The sequence below is a fragment of the Andrena cerasifolii genome, chromosome 2 (genome assembly GCF_050908995.1).
Source record: "Andrena cerasifolii isolate SP2316 chromosome 2, iyAndCera1_principal, whole genome shotgun sequence".
Lineage (NCBI taxonomy): Eukaryota > Metazoa > Arthropoda > Insecta > Hymenoptera > Andrenidae > Andrena > Andrena cerasifolii.
In genome coordinates, this window is record NC_135119.1 from 8783746 (window position 1) to 8803440 (window position 19695).

The following is a 19695-nucleotide window of genomic DNA, read 5'->3' on the forward strand; positions in this document are numbered from 1 at the left end:
GTGCAAAAATCACGCGATAAAAATCAGGATTTCAACTTTAAATGTCCGCCATTTTGTTTTAAATTAATATTTCGGAAAATTCTCTCCGCCAATCGGAAGATACATTAGTATACTAACGAAATCTTTTTTGTTTTTTGATTTTCGGTAATCTGCTTCCGAATGGCAGTGCTCACCGCAAAACCAAATTTTTAAAAATGCTTCTTGGATGTCGGTTGTTACTTTATAATAAACGTAAATATTTTTCTACGAAAAAATTACGAAATGTTCCTTAAGTGTTGCTCTTTTAAGCGCAAAAAGTTTTGTAAAAAATATGCGCTTCCGTTTCTTAAAAAAAATTCATAAATACTCGCCTCTTTTCGGCCGCCTGACTAGGTATAACCCCTTAAGGGATGTTTTCACCCTGAAGGACCGAAAACGGGCGCAAACGAAAAATTGCCTGATACTTCTATCGAGGTCCTCTACAAACCTGAACAGTTTAAAAAAAACTCGGAATGTTCGAGTAACCGAACTTTGTAAGTACAGTAAACACTCGTATCTGGCGGCGGGCGTACGACGCGTTGCGGACACTATTCCGTGCGGCCGATGCCGCGCGTGAGAAGACCCAAGAGCGAGCGAGAGGGAACGAAACAGTTGACGCGAAGTTGCCGTCGACTCTTTTGTTCCCTCGCGCTCGGGGTTATTTCACACTCGACCGAAGGATTCCAGGAAATGGTGGGGATAGTCTACGCGCTATAAGCTCGGGCGTACTACGCATGGTAAAAACGGGACTATAACGAGGATTTACTGTATGTTGTATTCGCTGAGAAAAAATCTGTAAAAATAGCTTAATTTGTCAGCCGAGCAAAGTAGAATGACCCCTCAAGGCGAGTCAAGACCCAGAAGTCCCCCTACAGACCATCCACGCAAGGCATTCGTGACAGCCGACGTCGAGCAGCGGGAACCGTGGAAACGTTAATTGTGGTAGGTGAGAAATTAACGAGCGTGGAATTTTGAGCTCAAGTTTATTCTTCTCTTCGCCAGCCATCGAATTCTCAGTCATCCGGGCCCTTTAAGCGGTGAAAAACCATCGGAGGCGGTCGCGCGAGCGAGCCAGATTCCTTTGTGGGCTTCGTTTTAAAAGCGTACACATCGATGATTAATGGAACAATGAGGAGAACACCGTTGAAACGGTTCAATGGTATTGTCCGACTCGATGGATGCCAGAAAGTACGCTTGAAACGCGCAAAAGGTTCGATTAAAATGAGCACAAACGCGAAACGACAAAAGAGCGTTTCGAAGCAGGCCGGGGGTTCCCGCGCGCGCAAGCCTTGTTTACGCTGCGGATATATCAAGCTGCGCGCATTTTTCACAGTTTCCTTGCCGATCCAATTACAATAACACGTACCTGGTTCACTTTTCTGGATATACGCCGTCTTGGAAATTCGATGCTGAAGAACTTAATTCATGTGCCCGCTTTTACCTGTGGGTTTTCATGCTGCACACTACCGACCATAAGTTCCCAGAAGATTGCTCAATTTTCGGGAAATACGAATTACATTTTGAAAATAGTGTTTGAAATTATTATTCAGTTATGAACACTAACGGTATAAGGGAAGAGATGTAGGATAACCATGGTCTGGGTTAGGTATGGTTAAATCAAATCGAAGCTTTATAATATACTCCTTTCAGGCGTGTTTACCTCGAATTTGCTAATGCGCTAAATTATAGGACAGTTTGTATATTCACTTCTGATTATATCGTGAGTTTGCTAATGTTTGACAGGGTGTCAGTCGGTTTGATAAAAATGATTATATAGCCTCAACTTTGCTTCAGTTTTAGACGAGCAAGTGTACAATAGGGTCGCCCTTATTTTCAACCTGCGATTTCTTTTGTTCTCGCCCCATAATATGGTTCCATTTCATAAAAAAAATAGTCACTGAAAAAGATTATTGCAATCGGACAACAGGAAAGGGTGGCCGCCAGGCCTTAAAGTTTAGAATTCATCAATGGCTTGAATTTGCAGAATTTCTCAAAAATGGTAAGCCCTATCGAAATTTTCTTCAAACAATATTAAAAGAGCATTGAATTTTCTACAATTACTGTATATATCATTTTTTCGTGCTTCCAACCATTTTTTAGATAATAGCGTTTGAATATAGAGAAATCCGCACTACGCGCGCATAGACAATACGTCACGCCGCACAGGTGGGACGCGCGAAGTGCAGGCTTCTCTATATTCAAACGCTATTATTTAAGAAATGGTTGGAAGCACGAAAAAATTATATATACAGCAATTGTAGAAATTCGAATGCTCTTTTAATATTATTTGAACAAAATTTTGATAAGGCTTACCATTTTTGAGAAATTCCTTAATTGCACGAAGAACACGACGTATGTACAACAAATACATACCAAGACTTATTCATATGTCTCACCACTGGGAGATCAAAATTGATACATCCCTATTTTATAAAACAATAAATCATTACTACATTGCAGCATTAGTACTCACTACTATCACAATAACTTCATTTCTTCAAAATCTTGTACCCATACCACTCGCCGACTAATTGTAAGAGACTTAGAGACTTTCCACACAATATAATTCTGTGGCATATCTCTAGTATTTCCAGCACGATTACACATATTTCCTATCTTTCATCATTTTGTTTAAATTAACTCTTCGGGCGCTGACAATTTAAACGCTCAGCGTACGCCACGTGCCGAACTTCTCTAGACCAGCGTTTCTCAAGCATTTCCAGGCCACCGCCCCCTTAGTTCTATCAAATTATTCCAACCGCCCCTTGGTATATACCGGGTGTCGCATTTTAATCTTTCCACGCTGTTATCTAACGTTTGCAATCGCACCACAATATTGTCTGTTACAGCACTTCCGACTATGTACATATTCCGAGCGTTCTAAAGCTGCAATCCGTCGAATATTATTGATATAATTGATATAAAAAATATCCTACCGATGTAAGAAACTCTGCGTATGCGTTTCCACCTCAATGAACTTTGTTGAGTAATCATATGCAACCTGATATTAAAATCCTGAATATGCAATTACCCTCTTAGATAATTCAAACGCCCCCAAGGGGGTGGTAGCGCCAATTTTGAGAAACACTGCTCTAGACGCATCTCTTAACCGATTGACGCTCTAGGCGTTCCCCGCGCACACACTTCGTGCACCCAAAGCGTTAATGCAGTCCTGTCCAACTTTTGCTCTTGGCCTTGAAGAGCAGCCGCGTGTGGTTGCGAGCGAAGGCAAGAGCGACCTGCGACGGCAAGAGCGGCAGCAGTAAAAGACTGGGGATAGTGGCGTTCACAAATCCCTTGACCAAGAAGACCTTTCGCTCTTGGGCCTGGCTCGATGCCTCCGAGAGCGAAGATCAACTCGCGGCTGCTCGTGCGAGCAAATGCTTGGACAGGCCTGAGTTAATGGTACATCTACCAAGCGAATGTATCTGAAATATGCGAGCATGAGCCACAAAAGTCTGTCGCGGAAAAACCCTCAGAAGCTGGGATACGATTCGTTGCAACGAACGCCTTCAGTAACAACTACTAGGAGTAGATTAAATAACACCGTGATTCGCCTTCACCGAATCTCACTCTGCACACCATCCCTTTCGTTTGTTCATTCCCAACTGTGAATTTTCGTTTAATTTGTTAAGCACTCTGGCGAACTTATGAAGGGTAGTGCGCGTCTTTCACGAAAGCTGGCCACCTGGGGGCCCTAGCAATGATGTTCTCGGCACAGCTTTCGTTAGCATTCGCTTGCATTTCGGCCATGCACACACGCATCGGATCGGGGCACACACACGGGCTGATGAATGAATGATATGAATGTATGAGAATGTACGTACGTTACGTACCTTTGAGGTGTTTCGGGCAGCATACGAACTCGACGCCCGAGAACAAGGATATACCGCAGGGCAACAGCATCGCGAAGCTTCTTAGGTTCATGTTCCTCTCGCGGCAGGTGTCTGCGGCGGTCGCGTTCCATCTGAAACAGAAATTCCCGCTGCTCTTTACGAGCTTTCCACGTTCGAACGCCTGCCGAGTGTTTCACCGTCAAAGGGAAACGAGGAATCGCCTAGCAGCGAATTCAAGATCCTCTTAGGGAGGGAAGTCACGATCCGAGCGAGTTTTTTTTTTTAGTGGAGTGGAGCTGAAATCGGGAGGGTCGATGAGTATAAAGAAACTGTAGGATGTTAAGGGTTTCTAGCCAGTTATTTGTCGAGGAAAAGTCCTAGGATACTTGAAATATATGGGCTGGTCTATAATTAGTGGTACAATTTCCAGATGAAAATGTAAGTGTGGAATAAATAATTGAATGTAGAATAAAATTTATTCACGAGAGACTTCGTTTTAGAGAACATTCAGTTCGAATATTTTGTGAGTTTTGTGATGGACCCAAGGGCAGCTTTAGTCTAAAGAAGCACCACGAGGTAAAGAGAGTGCTTTTCATTTGAACTTTCGACTTGTAATGCGTACTGCAGGCGGAATTGAGAACTTGAATATTCAAAACTGTAATTAGATGTATACGTAGGTACCTAACATTTTCGAACTCGATTTTTTTCGGTAGCAAGGCTTCTCGTCCAACAATTTTCTTCTACATTTTTGGCTGATCCTTTCATGTAGAACTACCACTTTTCGAGTTTTATAGGGTCACGAGCAAAACTGAAAGGGCTGCGAAAGAAGGGAAAGTTATCAACTCCTTCAGTTTCGCTCCCGAGAACCGTACAACGCAATGGGTAGTAATTTCACATGAAAAGATCCTTCAGAAATAAAAAAAATTTAAAAAAAGATAGGGAGTTTCCAGTACCTTCAGTTTTGAGCGCGAGTTAAACGCGAGCTGCCCTAATGGAAGCCGGAGTCCTCACACTTACCATGGACGTTTGGTTCAATTTCCCCCAATTTTTTTTAGAAATTTCAATATTTTCTTTGACGGAAAGATAATTAAATTTTCGTAAGAAAAATGTTTTTCCACCGGTTACAGGTCTTTAGAAACAGTAAAACTTTTCTTTGAAGCATTTCTCGATATCTCTTGTACTTTAAAAAAATTGGCTCGAATGAAAGAGGTGGTTTCTCTCCTGAATTCGAAAAGTAGCACAAACCGAATATGGCAAAGTTCTTAGGTTGGACTGGTGAAAAACTCTATTAAATAGGTTACTGTAGTGGCTGAAAACAACACTAACTCTAGTGAAACTAAGTACTTTAGCTACTACTAGTGTACAGATAATTTCACACTAGTAGTTAGAATAAGAACAAAAGAAAATATGAAAGATACTTCGCATCTAAGACTATGCACCCACGCCTTCGTGAATAAAAAGTGAAAGGCATTTTTTATAAAAATGCATAGCTAGAAAAACCTTCTACCGATTCTTTATTGTCATCAACGCTTACGATTTAAGCTCGATTCCACTAAAAAAGAACAACCGCAAAATATCATGACGTTCATTTGTTAGATCCGAAATTCATTTTCCTGCAGTAGGGAAAGAAAGGTCGTTCAGGGCCGTTCCTAAAATTTAAAGTGTGTTCAAAATTCGCTGAACCGAGAGGACCGCTTGTGAGTGTAGGAATTATCGAGCTGTGAAGTCCAATAACGCGGAGTCGCTGTGCCGAGGATAGAGTTACATGGCGTTCTGGACAACACCGTAAATCGATACCTCGACGTCGCTTTGTTTCGTTGAAATTCACCACCTTACCTGTGGGATTCCCAGCATTTCGTCTGATTGTGGAGGTGGTCGAACAGGCAACCCTCTGGAACGAGTAACGCATCGCTCTGGAACGGCCCCTCTGAAAGGAAATGGCTGGTGAAAGGGACGAATCGAAACAGCGTGAGCTCACGAAGTGAGTCTACGATACCTGTAGTACATCCAGTAAAAAATTCATATTTAAATACAGTAGCGGACAAAAAAGTTGCCACATTTTCGATCCCCTCTACCTCTATTATTTTTTAACATCAACTCAGAACTGTAGCATGTGACCAATATACATATTCTGTTAAAGAATTAAAAGCTGTAAATTTCTATAATGTGTACTTACAGAGGGTGACCAAATTATTATACTCAAAACATTTTCGCCAATTTTTGGGATCATTTTAAAATGGATTTAATACGACTAAAAACATATATTAAATTAGCAACTAAAGGTTCCGAAAGGAAACTTTTTTAGCTTTCCAAAACACTCATGAAAATTTGTCTACGATCATGAGTTCGCAAGTTATTGGTGTCCAAAGTGAAAAGTACCTTTTTCATCTCGGTCAATAAATATCATACAACAAAACAAAACAAAAAAAAAACGAAATTAAAGTGTAATGTTTGCTCTATAACAGCTCTTCGTTGGACTTGCCAGAAACAATTTGTTTGGCCCGTGCATACGTTCTTATTACGTGTTAGACGTAAGTTATTCGCGATCGAAGCAAAAAAGGTACTTTTCACTTTCAACACCCGTAACCTGCGTACCCATGATCGTAGAAAATTTGTCACGAGTGTTTTGGAAAGCTAAGAAAGTTTCCTTTCAGAGCCTCCAGTTGCCAATTTAATTTTTTTTATTAATCGCGTTAAATCCATTTTAAAATGATCCGAAAAATTGACGAAAATGTTTTTAGTACAATGACTTAGCCACCCTCTGTATTTCAAGTCGTAGAATCACCCATTCACCGTTGTATCTTCAATTTTTCTCGACCATGTGTCATGGGTCAAAATGGACCCTATAACGGCCGTGCAGCAAACTGATCCATAAGACATCCATCGCCCAAGGGTTAACGACTGTACGCGAGACTCTTTTATACTGGAATCAAAATGGTCGATGACAGCCACCTTATACATTTACGCGCGACCCTAGTGAGTAGCTCTGATTTGCAGTTTCTGCCGTATTGATTCTTCGGGTTCTCGAGTGCTGCGTACAGCGGGAGGGTTCCACGTTAAGGGGTAGAGTAGACCCGTAGATCTATAGCACACCATGTGACGCGATTCCTGCTTCCCGTCCCTCTACCTCGACTAAACATTCACTCATAGTGAAAATCGCCCATATTCCTGCTTACACTATGGTCGCCATAATATTTGCCCTATGTAAATGAAGCAGCCTTATAATCAGATCAAAAATATTCCAGCATGAAAGGAAATGAAAAACGGGAAAGCACGTTTGACGTCGTCATTTTTAACCTTTTTTTACACTACGTCACGGTTTACCTAAACTGTCTTACGTTTTATATATTCGAACCTCATTTCGAATGGTCTTTATGGTAATTTTGTTCATAGTCTCTGTTATAATATTTCCAGTAAATTCGCGAGGTTTCCAAGAGCCAGTCAGGGAACGGTTTCGTTTTATGCAATGCCACATCGCTAATAATAATTTCTGTATAGCTTGTGGGTCTACAGTCAAGGATAAAATTAAGTGGTCACTTGGACACCTCCTTAAGAGTGCAGATAAGCGTGTGTGTATGCGTGTATTGACTAAATATACAACTGAAGTTCATTTACACAGTTTAACTTGAGTATCGAACACTTTCTTGATTTTATCTAAGAAGAAAGGAAACACGAGTATATACACGACTATATTTTTTATAAATATTTACTATGTAACAGAAATGAGAGGTAGATAAAGTATAGTGGACACTTAACATGTATTTACTGCCCCATTCTGCCAAATCTTAGTGAAGTACACGCGTACCCAAAAAAAATTTCAAATTCATCTTTTTTTTCAGAAACGAATACTCCACACAGAAGAAAGTTCCAAAATTTCTATAATATGTACTTGCAGAGGGTGACCCAATATTTGTCGGATGTTACCTATGCTTTTTTTTAATATTTTGTACCTCGACTACGATTTTTTTCTTGGACACGTTCGAAGATCAATTTATAAATGTCTAAACTATCATACCGAGGGTTGAAAAGTTAACTGATTTATAATTATATTATCTAGAACGTCTAACAATAAGTGTCAACTCAATTGTGTCCCTAATTGTAGGTTCACAGAACTTGAACGAGATTTTCAATTTGTGTTCTGCACACGAAATGTAAAAACTGATTCGTTTGTTCCTTTTTGGTGGAAGTAATGCTTCGTACGGTCGGGTGTTTCGAAAATAAATGAAATTACGAGGGAAAATCATAGAAAAGCGTTCCCCGGCTTATTCCTGTGCATTAGTTGAGTAAACAATTCAATTTAATTTCATTACATTGAAACACAAATAGGTGGCAATTTTACTTATTAATTTTTCCTCGAAGGTAAATGTCACTAGTAAAAGTGGAGCGGCGATATTTCAATATTTATGAAACGTTAAATTTCAAGTCTGAAAGCAACGAACATTTTGAAAGCTTTTGCTGTAAAATACGCGGTCATCAAAGTCTATAAAGTAATTAGTGACTGAAAAGCAATCGAACTTTTGCGTTTTTTTTTTTTTAGAAAATCGATTTGACGATCGAACCGATTTTTAGTGAAATGTATACCGGCCAGACGGACTTCCAAACTCAATTTTTTAGAAAACGAAGCATCAAATTGAAACAGTTATTCTACAATTTAGTTTTATTTATGCATAAAGATTTTCTTACATTCGCAGTTGTATTACATTTATTGACAAACTCTGCTGATTTGTAGTAAGGGGGAAGCATACTAGACGAGTTTTCAAAATCGACCTTCTCGAAAAAGGAAACTTTTATGGACAAACTTTATTTCACATCACCTTCTTATTTCTTCATGTAGAATCACTACACTTCGTGTTGTACACAAAAAATAGTAGCCATGAATCATAGACGAGTCTCGAGTAGAACGATTTTTACGAGACGTTCGGTAAGTGTGATACGTTGTTTTCCATGAAACTTTGCATAATTTTTCACTAGCATAATAACAAGGGGGGAACTACATCTTTTATTGGAGTCACTCTTTTTATTCGTGCGTATATTAACTCTTAATTAGACGACATGATTTTGGCGCACTGGTTCGGTCTAATACCGAAATTATCCTTTCTAGAATAATTTTCTTCCACTGCTTTACTGGTCTTTAGAAACAGCAAAGCTGTTCTTGTTTGAAAAATTTCTTGATATCTTTTGTAATTTAAGAGTTAATAAATAATATAATTTGATTAGGAATTAGACCGAACCAGTGCGTCGAAATCGTCTCTTTTAATTAGAACAATTTTTACGGTCGAAATTCAAATTATATTATTTATTAACTCTTAAATTACAAAAGATATCAAGAAATGTTTCAAGCAGAAACAGTTTTACTGTTTCTGAAGACCAGTAAAGCAGTGGAAGAAAATTCTGGAAAGGATAATTCTATTATGGAAATGTAATACTTAACCGCCCGCTTTTATGAAATTTTGATATTCTCATTAAAGGAATAAGGGCATCGGTTTATTCTGCAACCAACGATGTATAACAATGTATAATTGGAATAATATAATTACTATAAATAATGAGAATTAAATTTCCGTAAAATAATTAATTTTCCGGAAACTTTTCTCCTCGATTTACAGGTCTTTAGAAACTGTAAAAATTTGGTTTGAACCATGTTTTGATATCTTTTCTCAATTTTGGAGTTGGGGTAAACGAATGTAATATGGAACATGTTCTTTACAGGTAAACTATTTTTGAATAATCACGAACAAACATATTTAATGATAAATCATACAAAAACAATACTTTATAATTTACTTTCACTATAATATTTGACGATTTGATTCGGTTTTCAAAAAACTTTGCCCACCACGAGAAATAAAAACGCTTCTCTTTCAATGATGGATGCCCGACTGAAGCTCAATTCTAATTACGATCGTCCATTGTTTCTAGGGAACTAATATGTAATATAGGATTGCCTGTAAAGTTCCAGATTACGTGCCGTTCCATATTATCTACCTTTGCTCTATACGTATACGGCTAAATACAAAGAATGACTCGGATGGAAGGGGTGGTTTTTCCCTTAAGGAGACCTTCCAGTCTAGAGCCCCCCAAAATAGGTGGTTGTTTAGGAATTAATTAAAGGAAAACTACTACATATAATTTAATGAGACTTTTTGCATTGTATTAAGGATAGTTTAAGTTACAGAAATATATTTTTTGTTTTATAATTAATCATTGCACACGGCACTCGGGAGTCGTTAAAGGCAAGGCGTCAAAAAATTGATCCAAATCGGTGGGACCTGTATCTCCAAAAGTTATTATCCGATTCGGCTGAACGTTTCTTACTTTAAAGAATATACTTCTGGCTAGGGGGCAAACCAGCAAAAATTAAAAAATTACATTTTTTAGAAAAAACGACACTTGAAGTTTGAAATCACTTTTTCCCTATAGTTGTCATCCTTTCAACGCCTTAGAAAATTATAAATTTTCAATTTTTTGTGATTTGGTATCACAGCTAGCCAGAAGTGTATTCTTCAAAATAAAAAAAGTTTCAGTCGAATCGGATTATAACTTTTGGAGATAGAGGTCCCACCGTTTTGAGAACACTGTTTCGAGAAAAACGCGTTTAAAGTTTTACGTGGGCGCCGAGTGGCCGGTTGTTGCCCATGCATTTGCCGCTACACAAATGCCTATAACTTCGGGAATATTACGAATTTCAACAAATCCTTTTAACCCGGCGGGAGGCGCGCCCCATATTGTAACACAGGTTGTCGCTACCGGGTGAAAAATGCCCAAAATTGAAACGTAAAAAACCACGGTTTCAGAATATATTTTTTTTAACTTTGTAATTTTTATGTTAGAGTACAGTGTTTTAAGAATCAAAGAAAATTTATGAAATATCTTAAAATCTTTATTAAAGTTCTTTAAAAAATTGTAACAAAAATTCAAAGAGTCTTCATATTTTCGCAATTAAAAATTTACCACAGCGCCTCTGTGGTAAATTTTACCCAGCAGCGCCTTCCGCCGAGTTAAACACGTATTCCTAAAAGGTTGAACATTCGAAAAATGAAATTAAAAAAATCGACTTTTAGACCGGAAGGTCCCTTTAAAGTCGAAAAGTAGTATCACCCAAATAGATCAAAGTTCTTAGGTTGGGCTAGTGAACAACTCTGCAAAGTTTCATCAAAATCGACCTGCGACACTTACCCTTGGCAGTAAAATTGTAATAAATTTTATCGGTACGATGGCAGCAGCTGTTGAAGGTAAAGCGAAGGTGGATGACGATCCCATTTGCGAAGTTTACGACGCGATAATAAATGATTATCCAATGCGTCAGTGACGCTATTAAAGAGTGATTCGATGCAGGAATGGAATGTTCTACCCTCGTTAAAGAGCACGATCGTGAAATAAAGCACCGTGTTGTGCCCAAGGGATCAAATATTCTCTTAATTAGAACAACGAACGGTGGACTGTAAAAGTTTCGTACACTTAATGCACATACGCATAATTCGTGATTTTATGAACGTCAGATGCTAAAGAGAAAAAAAGATTGTAATCTGGTGACCATACTTCGCTATTTTTTTCTAAGGGATACCTAGTTGAATAAATAAATACAGATTGTAAAATAATTATAAATGGTAAAAGGAAATTAAGGGGAAACAACACCTTGAAGCCCGGAAAGAAGTGCAATTTCTTCGAATTTTATATTAGATATCCATACTACCTAGGAAAGTCATTGATACGGGGTTTAAATGTGCATGTAGTGGACAGTATTTTAGAATTTTTATGTGACAAAATATACAGTTTTAATCAAGTTATAGAGGTCGCCGTAGAGCGCGACGCGTCGAACACGATCTGATGGTTTCCCACTTTATTGCATATTAATTGTATATTTCCGGTTGCAAACGAGTTGTAATTCATAATATATTATAGAGTAGTCTTGCATATAACTAAGAGCAATCTACATTTACATAATATGTAACAGAAAATTTATACCGAACCAATCCCATATTGTTATGATTTCTTTTGAATCTTGGTTTTAAATGTCCCTTTCGAAGAAATCCTTATTTGTACCTACATCTACAAGTGCATACAATAAATATCCTCACTACTGAATAAGTAAAATGAATATCGTTTAAAAACAAAGACCGCTCATTAATAATTAAGAATAATTAGCATAAAACACGAAGTATCGAGAACATTGGCTTTTTTAGTTTTCAAGTTAATTTTCAAATGAAGATGCGCGTCTCAATTATACTGAAAAGTAAGTACCTTCAGCCTTTTGCCCCCTATCGACCTACTTATTATCAATCGTCTTATGCCTTCATTAATTCATTCCTTAATTGCATTCCTCTTATTAACCTTAATAAGTTACTTTATACCTCGACAGATTTCTGATATAAAAACCGACCAAAAAAATATGTGTATAATTTCACCTTGTATAAAGTCTTTCTTCCTGTGCCAATGAATAATTTCACACCTTTATTGTACTCATTAAACAATGTAATAAAATTAATCTTTGACAATAAATCAAGTCATGTATAAATTATGAGATTTTATAAAAAAAAAATTTTCACCATCTTATTCGATGTATTGGTTTATTTGCCAAGTTTGCTGGAAGAACAAATGCAACTAAATAGTCACTAAAGGGTGTGTGTCTGTTAGTAGGAATGTAACATTCACCTTAAATGAAAATCAAGCTAGCTACCTACCTAACCCTAACAGAACAATTTATTTAAAAAAAACTAGTCCGGCATGTGATGCAGTAAATCCAGTAATAATAATGTGCATGAAATCAGCAAAGTCACTTTTCTACGACAAGATGGCATCTTTGAAGTTTTGTATACATTTGGGCAGACTAATAGTATGTATGTACATACATTCTTGGTCTTCTAATTCATACGCTATTAACCCTTTAGCGCCCGCGCCTAGATCCCGTTGAAGGAAGAATATCCCGTAATATTTTATCGTTAAAAATGGCCTGAATTTATATATTTTTATTAATTTTTTTTCCAGTGGTTAAAATGCATAAATCAATTAATACAGAGTTCAGGTAGGTCCAGCTATCTTCAGCGGATAAAACTACGCTAAACATGCACTACTTAAACTGTTGCAAACAGTGAATTGCGGATGCAATCGGCAAAACGCCAGAAAAAAAAGGAATGTATCATATATGATACGTTTGGCGCTACAGGGTTAATAATACCTGTTATTATCACTCTGTTTATTAATAAAATAAATTCTTATTCTTATAAACTCTTGTGCTATTAATGTTATTATTATTCAACTCGGATGTGCATAAATTAATTTTGTTAAAATTTCTAGAGAGCCATTTTATAATAAGAACCCCACTTTCGTGATTTCAAGTACCCACATTACATTCTCATTACTGTATCACATATTTGATATTTTAAATCACTTGTCCTGTCACGGTCTATTTAATTTTGATTTATGGTAAACGTCCCAAGCAAGGTTAAATTGTAATGCGTTAGGGTGCGTTTATGTTAGAGCTAGGAAAGAAACTATAAGAGCGTCGAACCGGCGGCATTTATCGTTGGTCATTTCTTAGAAAACGTAGATCTGCTCGTTACTCCAATGTAAACACTTCCACTATTAAACAATATAGTGTATTTCGACGCTTCGCTCTTGTCGTCGCTCTGATCGTTTATCGCAGCTCCAACATAAACATACCCTTACAACTAATTCATCCATTGACCAAGCATTTAAATATCCTTTAGAATTATTTTATGATTTCAATTATGGCCTTATAATTGCACATACCAAGACACCTGTACGGCTTGACCCAGCGAGACAATTTGCATTTGGTCCTTCCTGGTTTATACCAACCACTGATCCTCACGTAGTGCGACGACTCTACGATGTTGGTGATGTCTCTCTTCGGGTAAGCCTGAAAACACGAGCCCAGATTACCATATGCAAAACTCTTGTAATTCAACTTTTAAACGAAGGCACGATTCTCTAGAACCTCCACTAAAAGATTGGATAACACGAATTCGATAACACATCTTCTTCATGGCGGGAAAGTGAAAACGGTGGCGGCTATCTTTCAACCCTCGCATGTTGGATACCGGGTCTCTACAGACCCACCCTAAATGGCACAATGCAATATTAATGTAACTTTTTTTTAGGAAAATCAGAATCTTAGACCATGCCGATATCAAAATCCAATGTAAAAAGCTTATTCTGAGTAGGGCTGGAACTATTTGTCGAATTTTTCGGTATTCGAATATTCGAATACTTCAGTTGCTCAATTATTTGGCGAATATAATTCGAATATCCAAGTATTCGAATACTATTCGCATATTTAAGTATTCGAATAGTATGGTGTGAATTATACATCAAGTTCTTTAGGTTTATTTGTCAGGGTGAAATCTTGTAAGCTAATTTTGACAGAGTTCACACCACACTGATGTATTCGAATAGTATTCGAATAATAACATTCGAATAGTATTCGAATAATAACATTCGAATAGTATTCGAATAATAACATTCGAATAGTATTCGAATAGTATTCGAATAATAACATTCGAATGGTATTCGAATAGTATTCGAATAGTATTCGAATAAGAACATTCGAATAGTATTCGAATAAGAACATTCGAATAGTATTCGAATAGTATTCGAATAAGAACATTCGAATAGTATTCGAATAGTATTCCAATAAGAACATTCGAATAGTATTCGAATACTCAAATATTCGAATAGTATTTGAATACTCAAATATTCGAAGTTTATTCGTAGCATTCGAAGACTCGCATTACTTGGCGGATATTGAAACGTCGCTCATCTATTTCTGTAAATTAATCAACGAGCTCTCGTCATGAACTTCAACGCGGGCGTTTGCATAAATGTGTCTATTATGTTGCATAAACGTATATAGACGTTCGAATTTTTCAATCGCTATGTTTCTACCCTACCACGGCTACGGCTGCGTCACTCGACACCCAACATTTAAATGTGCAGTGCAACTTCTCTAATAGCAAGAATGTTAGAAAAAAGAGAATACAGTTGTGGAAAGTGGAGTATCAGATATAGATACCTAAATTATTATACATTAGTATATAGTAATACGTATTTGTTTCTACGTGCTCATAGATTATACTGCAATTTCCTTATTCCTATTCGGCGGTTTTCTGGTAAATGGCTAGTGTATGAAACAAATGAAAGAGGGAAGAGTTTCAGCATTTATAAGTAGCGTAATGGTTATATCAACTTTTTGAATTTGCAATCCTATCCACATAACGAAGGTGAACTTTAATTTTAGAGATGGAAAGCTATTGGTATATTTCCCTGCTGGGCGGACAAACGAGTACATATAAGTGAAATTTTATCTCTCGCTTAAGGGGACTCTGCGTTTAAAATTTTTCAGAAAATCGATTTTTTTATGTATCTATTTTTGTAGTATGACATCCCGAGACTGCACTCTGAACGTGTATTGAACGTCTATTGTACCACTCTGAACGTGTATTGAACGTCTATCGTACTACTGCGAACGTGTATTGAACGTCTATCGTACCACTTTGAACCCGTCTTCAACGTCTATCGTACCACTTTGAACGTGCATTGAACGTCTATCGTATCATTCTGAACGTGTATTGAACGTCTATCGTACCACTCTGAACGTGTATTGAATGCAAAACTCAAATTAGTGTTAGACCTCTCTTTACTATACTACTGATATTCGTCGAATAAAAATCTATACAGGGTATTGGTAATATATCATTTCACAATACTATATACGCGTTGCTAATACGTGGAAGTATACGATGTAAATAACACAAAATATAGAAATATTCAAATATACCAAAACTATTCGGCCTACTACAAGTGCAGCACACTGTTGGCGCGTCAACACAACCGATCAATGGGAATTCAATGGCGTAGTATATCCACATGCGGCGCTATTTACATCCACTTTATTCGAAACTGAATAAATGATAGAAATACTCCAGTCGCTTACCTTCTTGCAGTATTCGAGAATCTCGAGCTTGTCAGTCATGCAGCTCTTCTTGTCGGCCGATGAAACCCAACGACCCTGCTCGCCCATGTGCTGTGCCAGGTACACCTCTCCAGCCTCGCATAATGTGGCAACCTTTGCAAAGCGTTTGCATAAAGTGCCACCTCTCGTTGCGCGCGCGCACAACCGCGCAATATAAATGGAAGCATGCGGCTAACGTTTAAACGCGATCAATCATAAAGTTTTCGCTCTTCTTCAGCGACTGCACGAGACGTCTGAATGCAAATCCTTACCGTGTCCGTGGAATGGAAAGAATTTCTACGGGCAGCTGGGGGAACGTTTCACTACCAACGATACCTATCTACGGGGATTAGGTAGGTATTCTCCCGGGCTAAATGTAAATGCGTGTCTCCCCCCTTTTAAGTGGATCCTTGTTATTTGGAATAGGTGAAGTAGGGAAAGTAAAGGGGGCGGGAAACTCTTTGCAGCGTTGAAAGGGGCATCATTCTTTTTTTTATGCAATTTGTGGGTTTTGTTGTTAATCAGCTTTAACAAGTTGCTTGTTAGTTGATTGTCCTTTTGTTTGGACACGTTTATTCAGATGTCTGGCGTTAAAACTGAGTGGATTCTGTAGGCAAGAGATGTACTCATTATTTTGTATTGTTTGTAACAGTAGTAATATTGTTGAGAAGTTAAGTGTTTTAACGACCCTCGTGGCAATCAACCTGCCAATTCATCGAACAGATAAGACTTTTACTGGAGGTACCAAATTGGGGCAACATTTACGATGTAACCGATATTAAAACAGGGCATATTCTCGTAAAATATTTATTATCTTATTGCTGTGGATGTTCTGAGTGCCAGGATTAACTATAGTCCAGTCCATTTTATTTATTAACAATTTTAAGGTGGATATGATGTAATAATTTAAAAATAATTCATCCTTTTTTTATCTAGCTTCAGGAGTTTCGTATTGAAAATGAAGAGTGATCATATCTAAATTAGAGTATAACAGGTACTACGAACTCTGTGCAACAAACATTTTTACTGCATTCTTTCAATCATTCACTTTTAAGTTTATCTAGTATTTAATTTTTTGCGTTTGAATAGTTAACTTTGACTCGTGTAGCTTTTCATATATATTGAAAGAAACAAAATGATTGTCTTATATAAGAATTAAATATGTACGAACTAATACCAAGTATACCTACCACATTACCATTTCATATACGAAAAGTTGATAATTAAAACGTTTCGCTTAAACGCGAAAATTATATCCTCGCACAAATTTGCGAGAATGGGATGTGATGTGAGCATAGACAGATAATTTTAAGCCCTAACTGAATTATTTTCTAAACTTCAACAATAATTATAGTTCTACTGTATATACACAAAATTAGAATAGTTTAACAACTTCATTTTGCAGAGCAATAGAAATGGAAAAGGAAATTCCATATGACGTGTAACTACAGTAAAAAAAATCAAATTCAACGAATTTATATAGTGCAACTGTCCTATAATACGACATATACAAGAAATGAGACAAAAATGATTCATTTGACGGAGCAATAAAAGCGAATAATAAAATTCCAAATGAAGTATAATTGAAATAAGAGAATAGAAAATAGAATTTAAGAAAATCCAGACTGTGCCACGTTTTATGGAGAAAATACTCTATTGTGTATTCCCAGGGTAGATCCGATGCGAAAAGTTCGTTTCAGAATGGCTGGGAGGTCTGGGTTTCGGACGGGAGCGATTTCAGACGTCTCGTGTGGAAACGGCGAACACCGTCGCAATGTAAAAACGGAGTGCACGGCCTCGATGACATTCGTAAGGAATAGGAAGCGTGCATTTTCAAGTGGCACTCACTTGCGGCTCTGATCTTCCTCCAGCGGGTGCCAACTCGAGCCTCTCCGACACCGCCTGCAATGCAGAAAGCAAAGAGAAATTCAGCTCGCGTGACACTACACGCTACCGGGACTTGGCTTTCCAGTGTCTCATAGCCTCTCTGTATTTTCGTGAGTTTCATTCATGGACATTTCGCAAATCAAGAGTACAAGTAACGGAACACAACGTGTTCACCTGGACTTTCTCTTTCGATGGCCCGAAAAGCATGGGTAGTTTTTAGGAATTTATGGAAAACAATCTACTGGATGGATTGTTCTCAAGCTTTACATACATGTTCTTCGGCTTTTTGACTACACGTGCAGACAAATTTTGCAAGTGTACAAGAATCGTCGTGAAAACTTCGGTGCCGTTTTTTCCGAAATTGCATTTTTCAAGTAGACAGAAGTGATATGTCAAAAATTAATAAAACTATCAGTTTGAAATTTTCAAAGATTGTAGGAAACACATCACTTTATTGCATCGACTAGAACTATAAAGATATCTGCGGTAGTTTTTCTGTTATTAATAAAAAATGCGAACATTTTTTGCGACTTCAACTTTAGAATGTCATTTTGTCAATTTTCAACATTTTGTTTCAATCTTTGTTCCAGCTTACTTACTTAAGAACACCTTTTTAATGTGATATTTGTGAAACACTATTGTTTGTATGTACAGTACCGGACATATGTAATCGGACAAATGATTTTTCTCAATATACTTAAATGATTCAATGTGGTAACATTAATTTTAATTTAATTTAAATTGAATTTAATAGTTTATAGGGGATAGAATGTTAAATAAGTGATATTAACAAATTTAACGAATTTTAAGACAGAATATATATTCTGAAATACATAACAAACAAAAATGTCGCAGTAATAGTAAACAGAGGGAGAAAACTGTTTACATTTACTACATTTGTCTTGATCTTCTAGAAATTCCAAAAAATACGAGATATGCGATGATAAAAAATACGTAAAAAAAGAAACTACATAATCACTCATGGAACACTACCTATGAATGTATTTACAACTACTAATGCTGTACATGAAACATGAAGGGACGATAGTAAACAACCCATTGGGACCAGTTAGACCAGCTATTTATTAAAAAAAAAAATACTTCCAATGAGATACAAAACCGTCCACGTGAACTTTTCATATTGCCTACTTATTTCTTCTTCTAACTTCCGTTTATACTTATTTTTGCTCACCTTTTCTTCCTCTTATTATTTTACTATGAAACCCTCTACACGAAGGTACGATATAAACGAAGCGAAGGGTTGAACCCCGAAAAATTAGTCCGCGCCAACAAGCTTATGACTCGCCATAATTGCTGAGCCGTTTCAACAGACCTACAGGCAATACGTCGACCCTTCGAACGCCAGAGGCTGATATAATGCAGGGTATTAAGCCGGAGCCTCTGTGCTTCGAAACAAGTAACACAGGGGAATTAGATCCCAGCCCTAATCGGTCTCTCGAGCGGCTCTATCGCTGATTTAGTCATCTCCTGGGCTCGACTAATGACGCATTAACAGGCTATTGAGCGTACATATATAGAGGGACAAGAACAGTCTCACGGCGGACAATCTGCCTGACTAGTGAAAGGAGTCAGGAGCTTAAAGGCCTTTTCACACCAGACACTTTTGTGAAGCACGACTGGTGTTTCGAATAGGGCCTTTTCACACGGAACACTTCTATGGCACTTATTAGCACGTGACTGACCCTATGCTAACATTTGTCAATGCCTGCCAACCACGCGTATTTCCTGCGGTATATTTTCTATTAATAACGCGATGGAATTTTATTATGCAAGTGAAAGCGCCACGTTGCGCAGTTTGATTTAAAACAAGAACTTTCTGTTATCTTTCTGTTACTAATTTTAAGCGGTATCATTTTGAGAATTTTATGAGAAGGTGATGAGGAAAAAGTATAAGGGACGTTTCGCACGAGAGACTTTTGTAGCTCGCGACTGTTATTTCGGAAAGATTCATTCAATCTGATAAAA

The 19695-nt window shown here is 37.4% G+C and overlaps 1 protein-coding gene across 3 annotated transcripts in view; it reads right to left on the reverse strand.

Annotated features, from left to right (window-relative positions):
- Positions 1 to 19695, reverse strand: part of Appl (amyloid-beta-like protein) — a 70644-nt gene that overhangs the window by 22918 nt on the left and 28031 nt on the right. For all 3 annotated transcript variants that reach the window (XM_076806585.1, XM_076806586.1, XM_076806587.1), the window contains 5 exons: positions 17671 to 17724; positions 15805 to 15936; positions 13605 to 13731; positions 5691 to 5781; positions 3855 to 3985 (listed from right to left, as the gene is read on the reverse strand). In XM_076806585.1, the coding sequence (XP_076662700.1) occupies positions 3855 to 3985; positions 5691 to 5781; positions 13605 to 13731; positions 15805 to 15936; positions 17671 to 17724 (535 nt within the window). The remainder of the gene's footprint in view (positions 1 to 3854; positions 3986 to 5690; positions 5782 to 13604; positions 13732 to 15804; positions 15937 to 17670; positions 17725 to 19695) is intronic.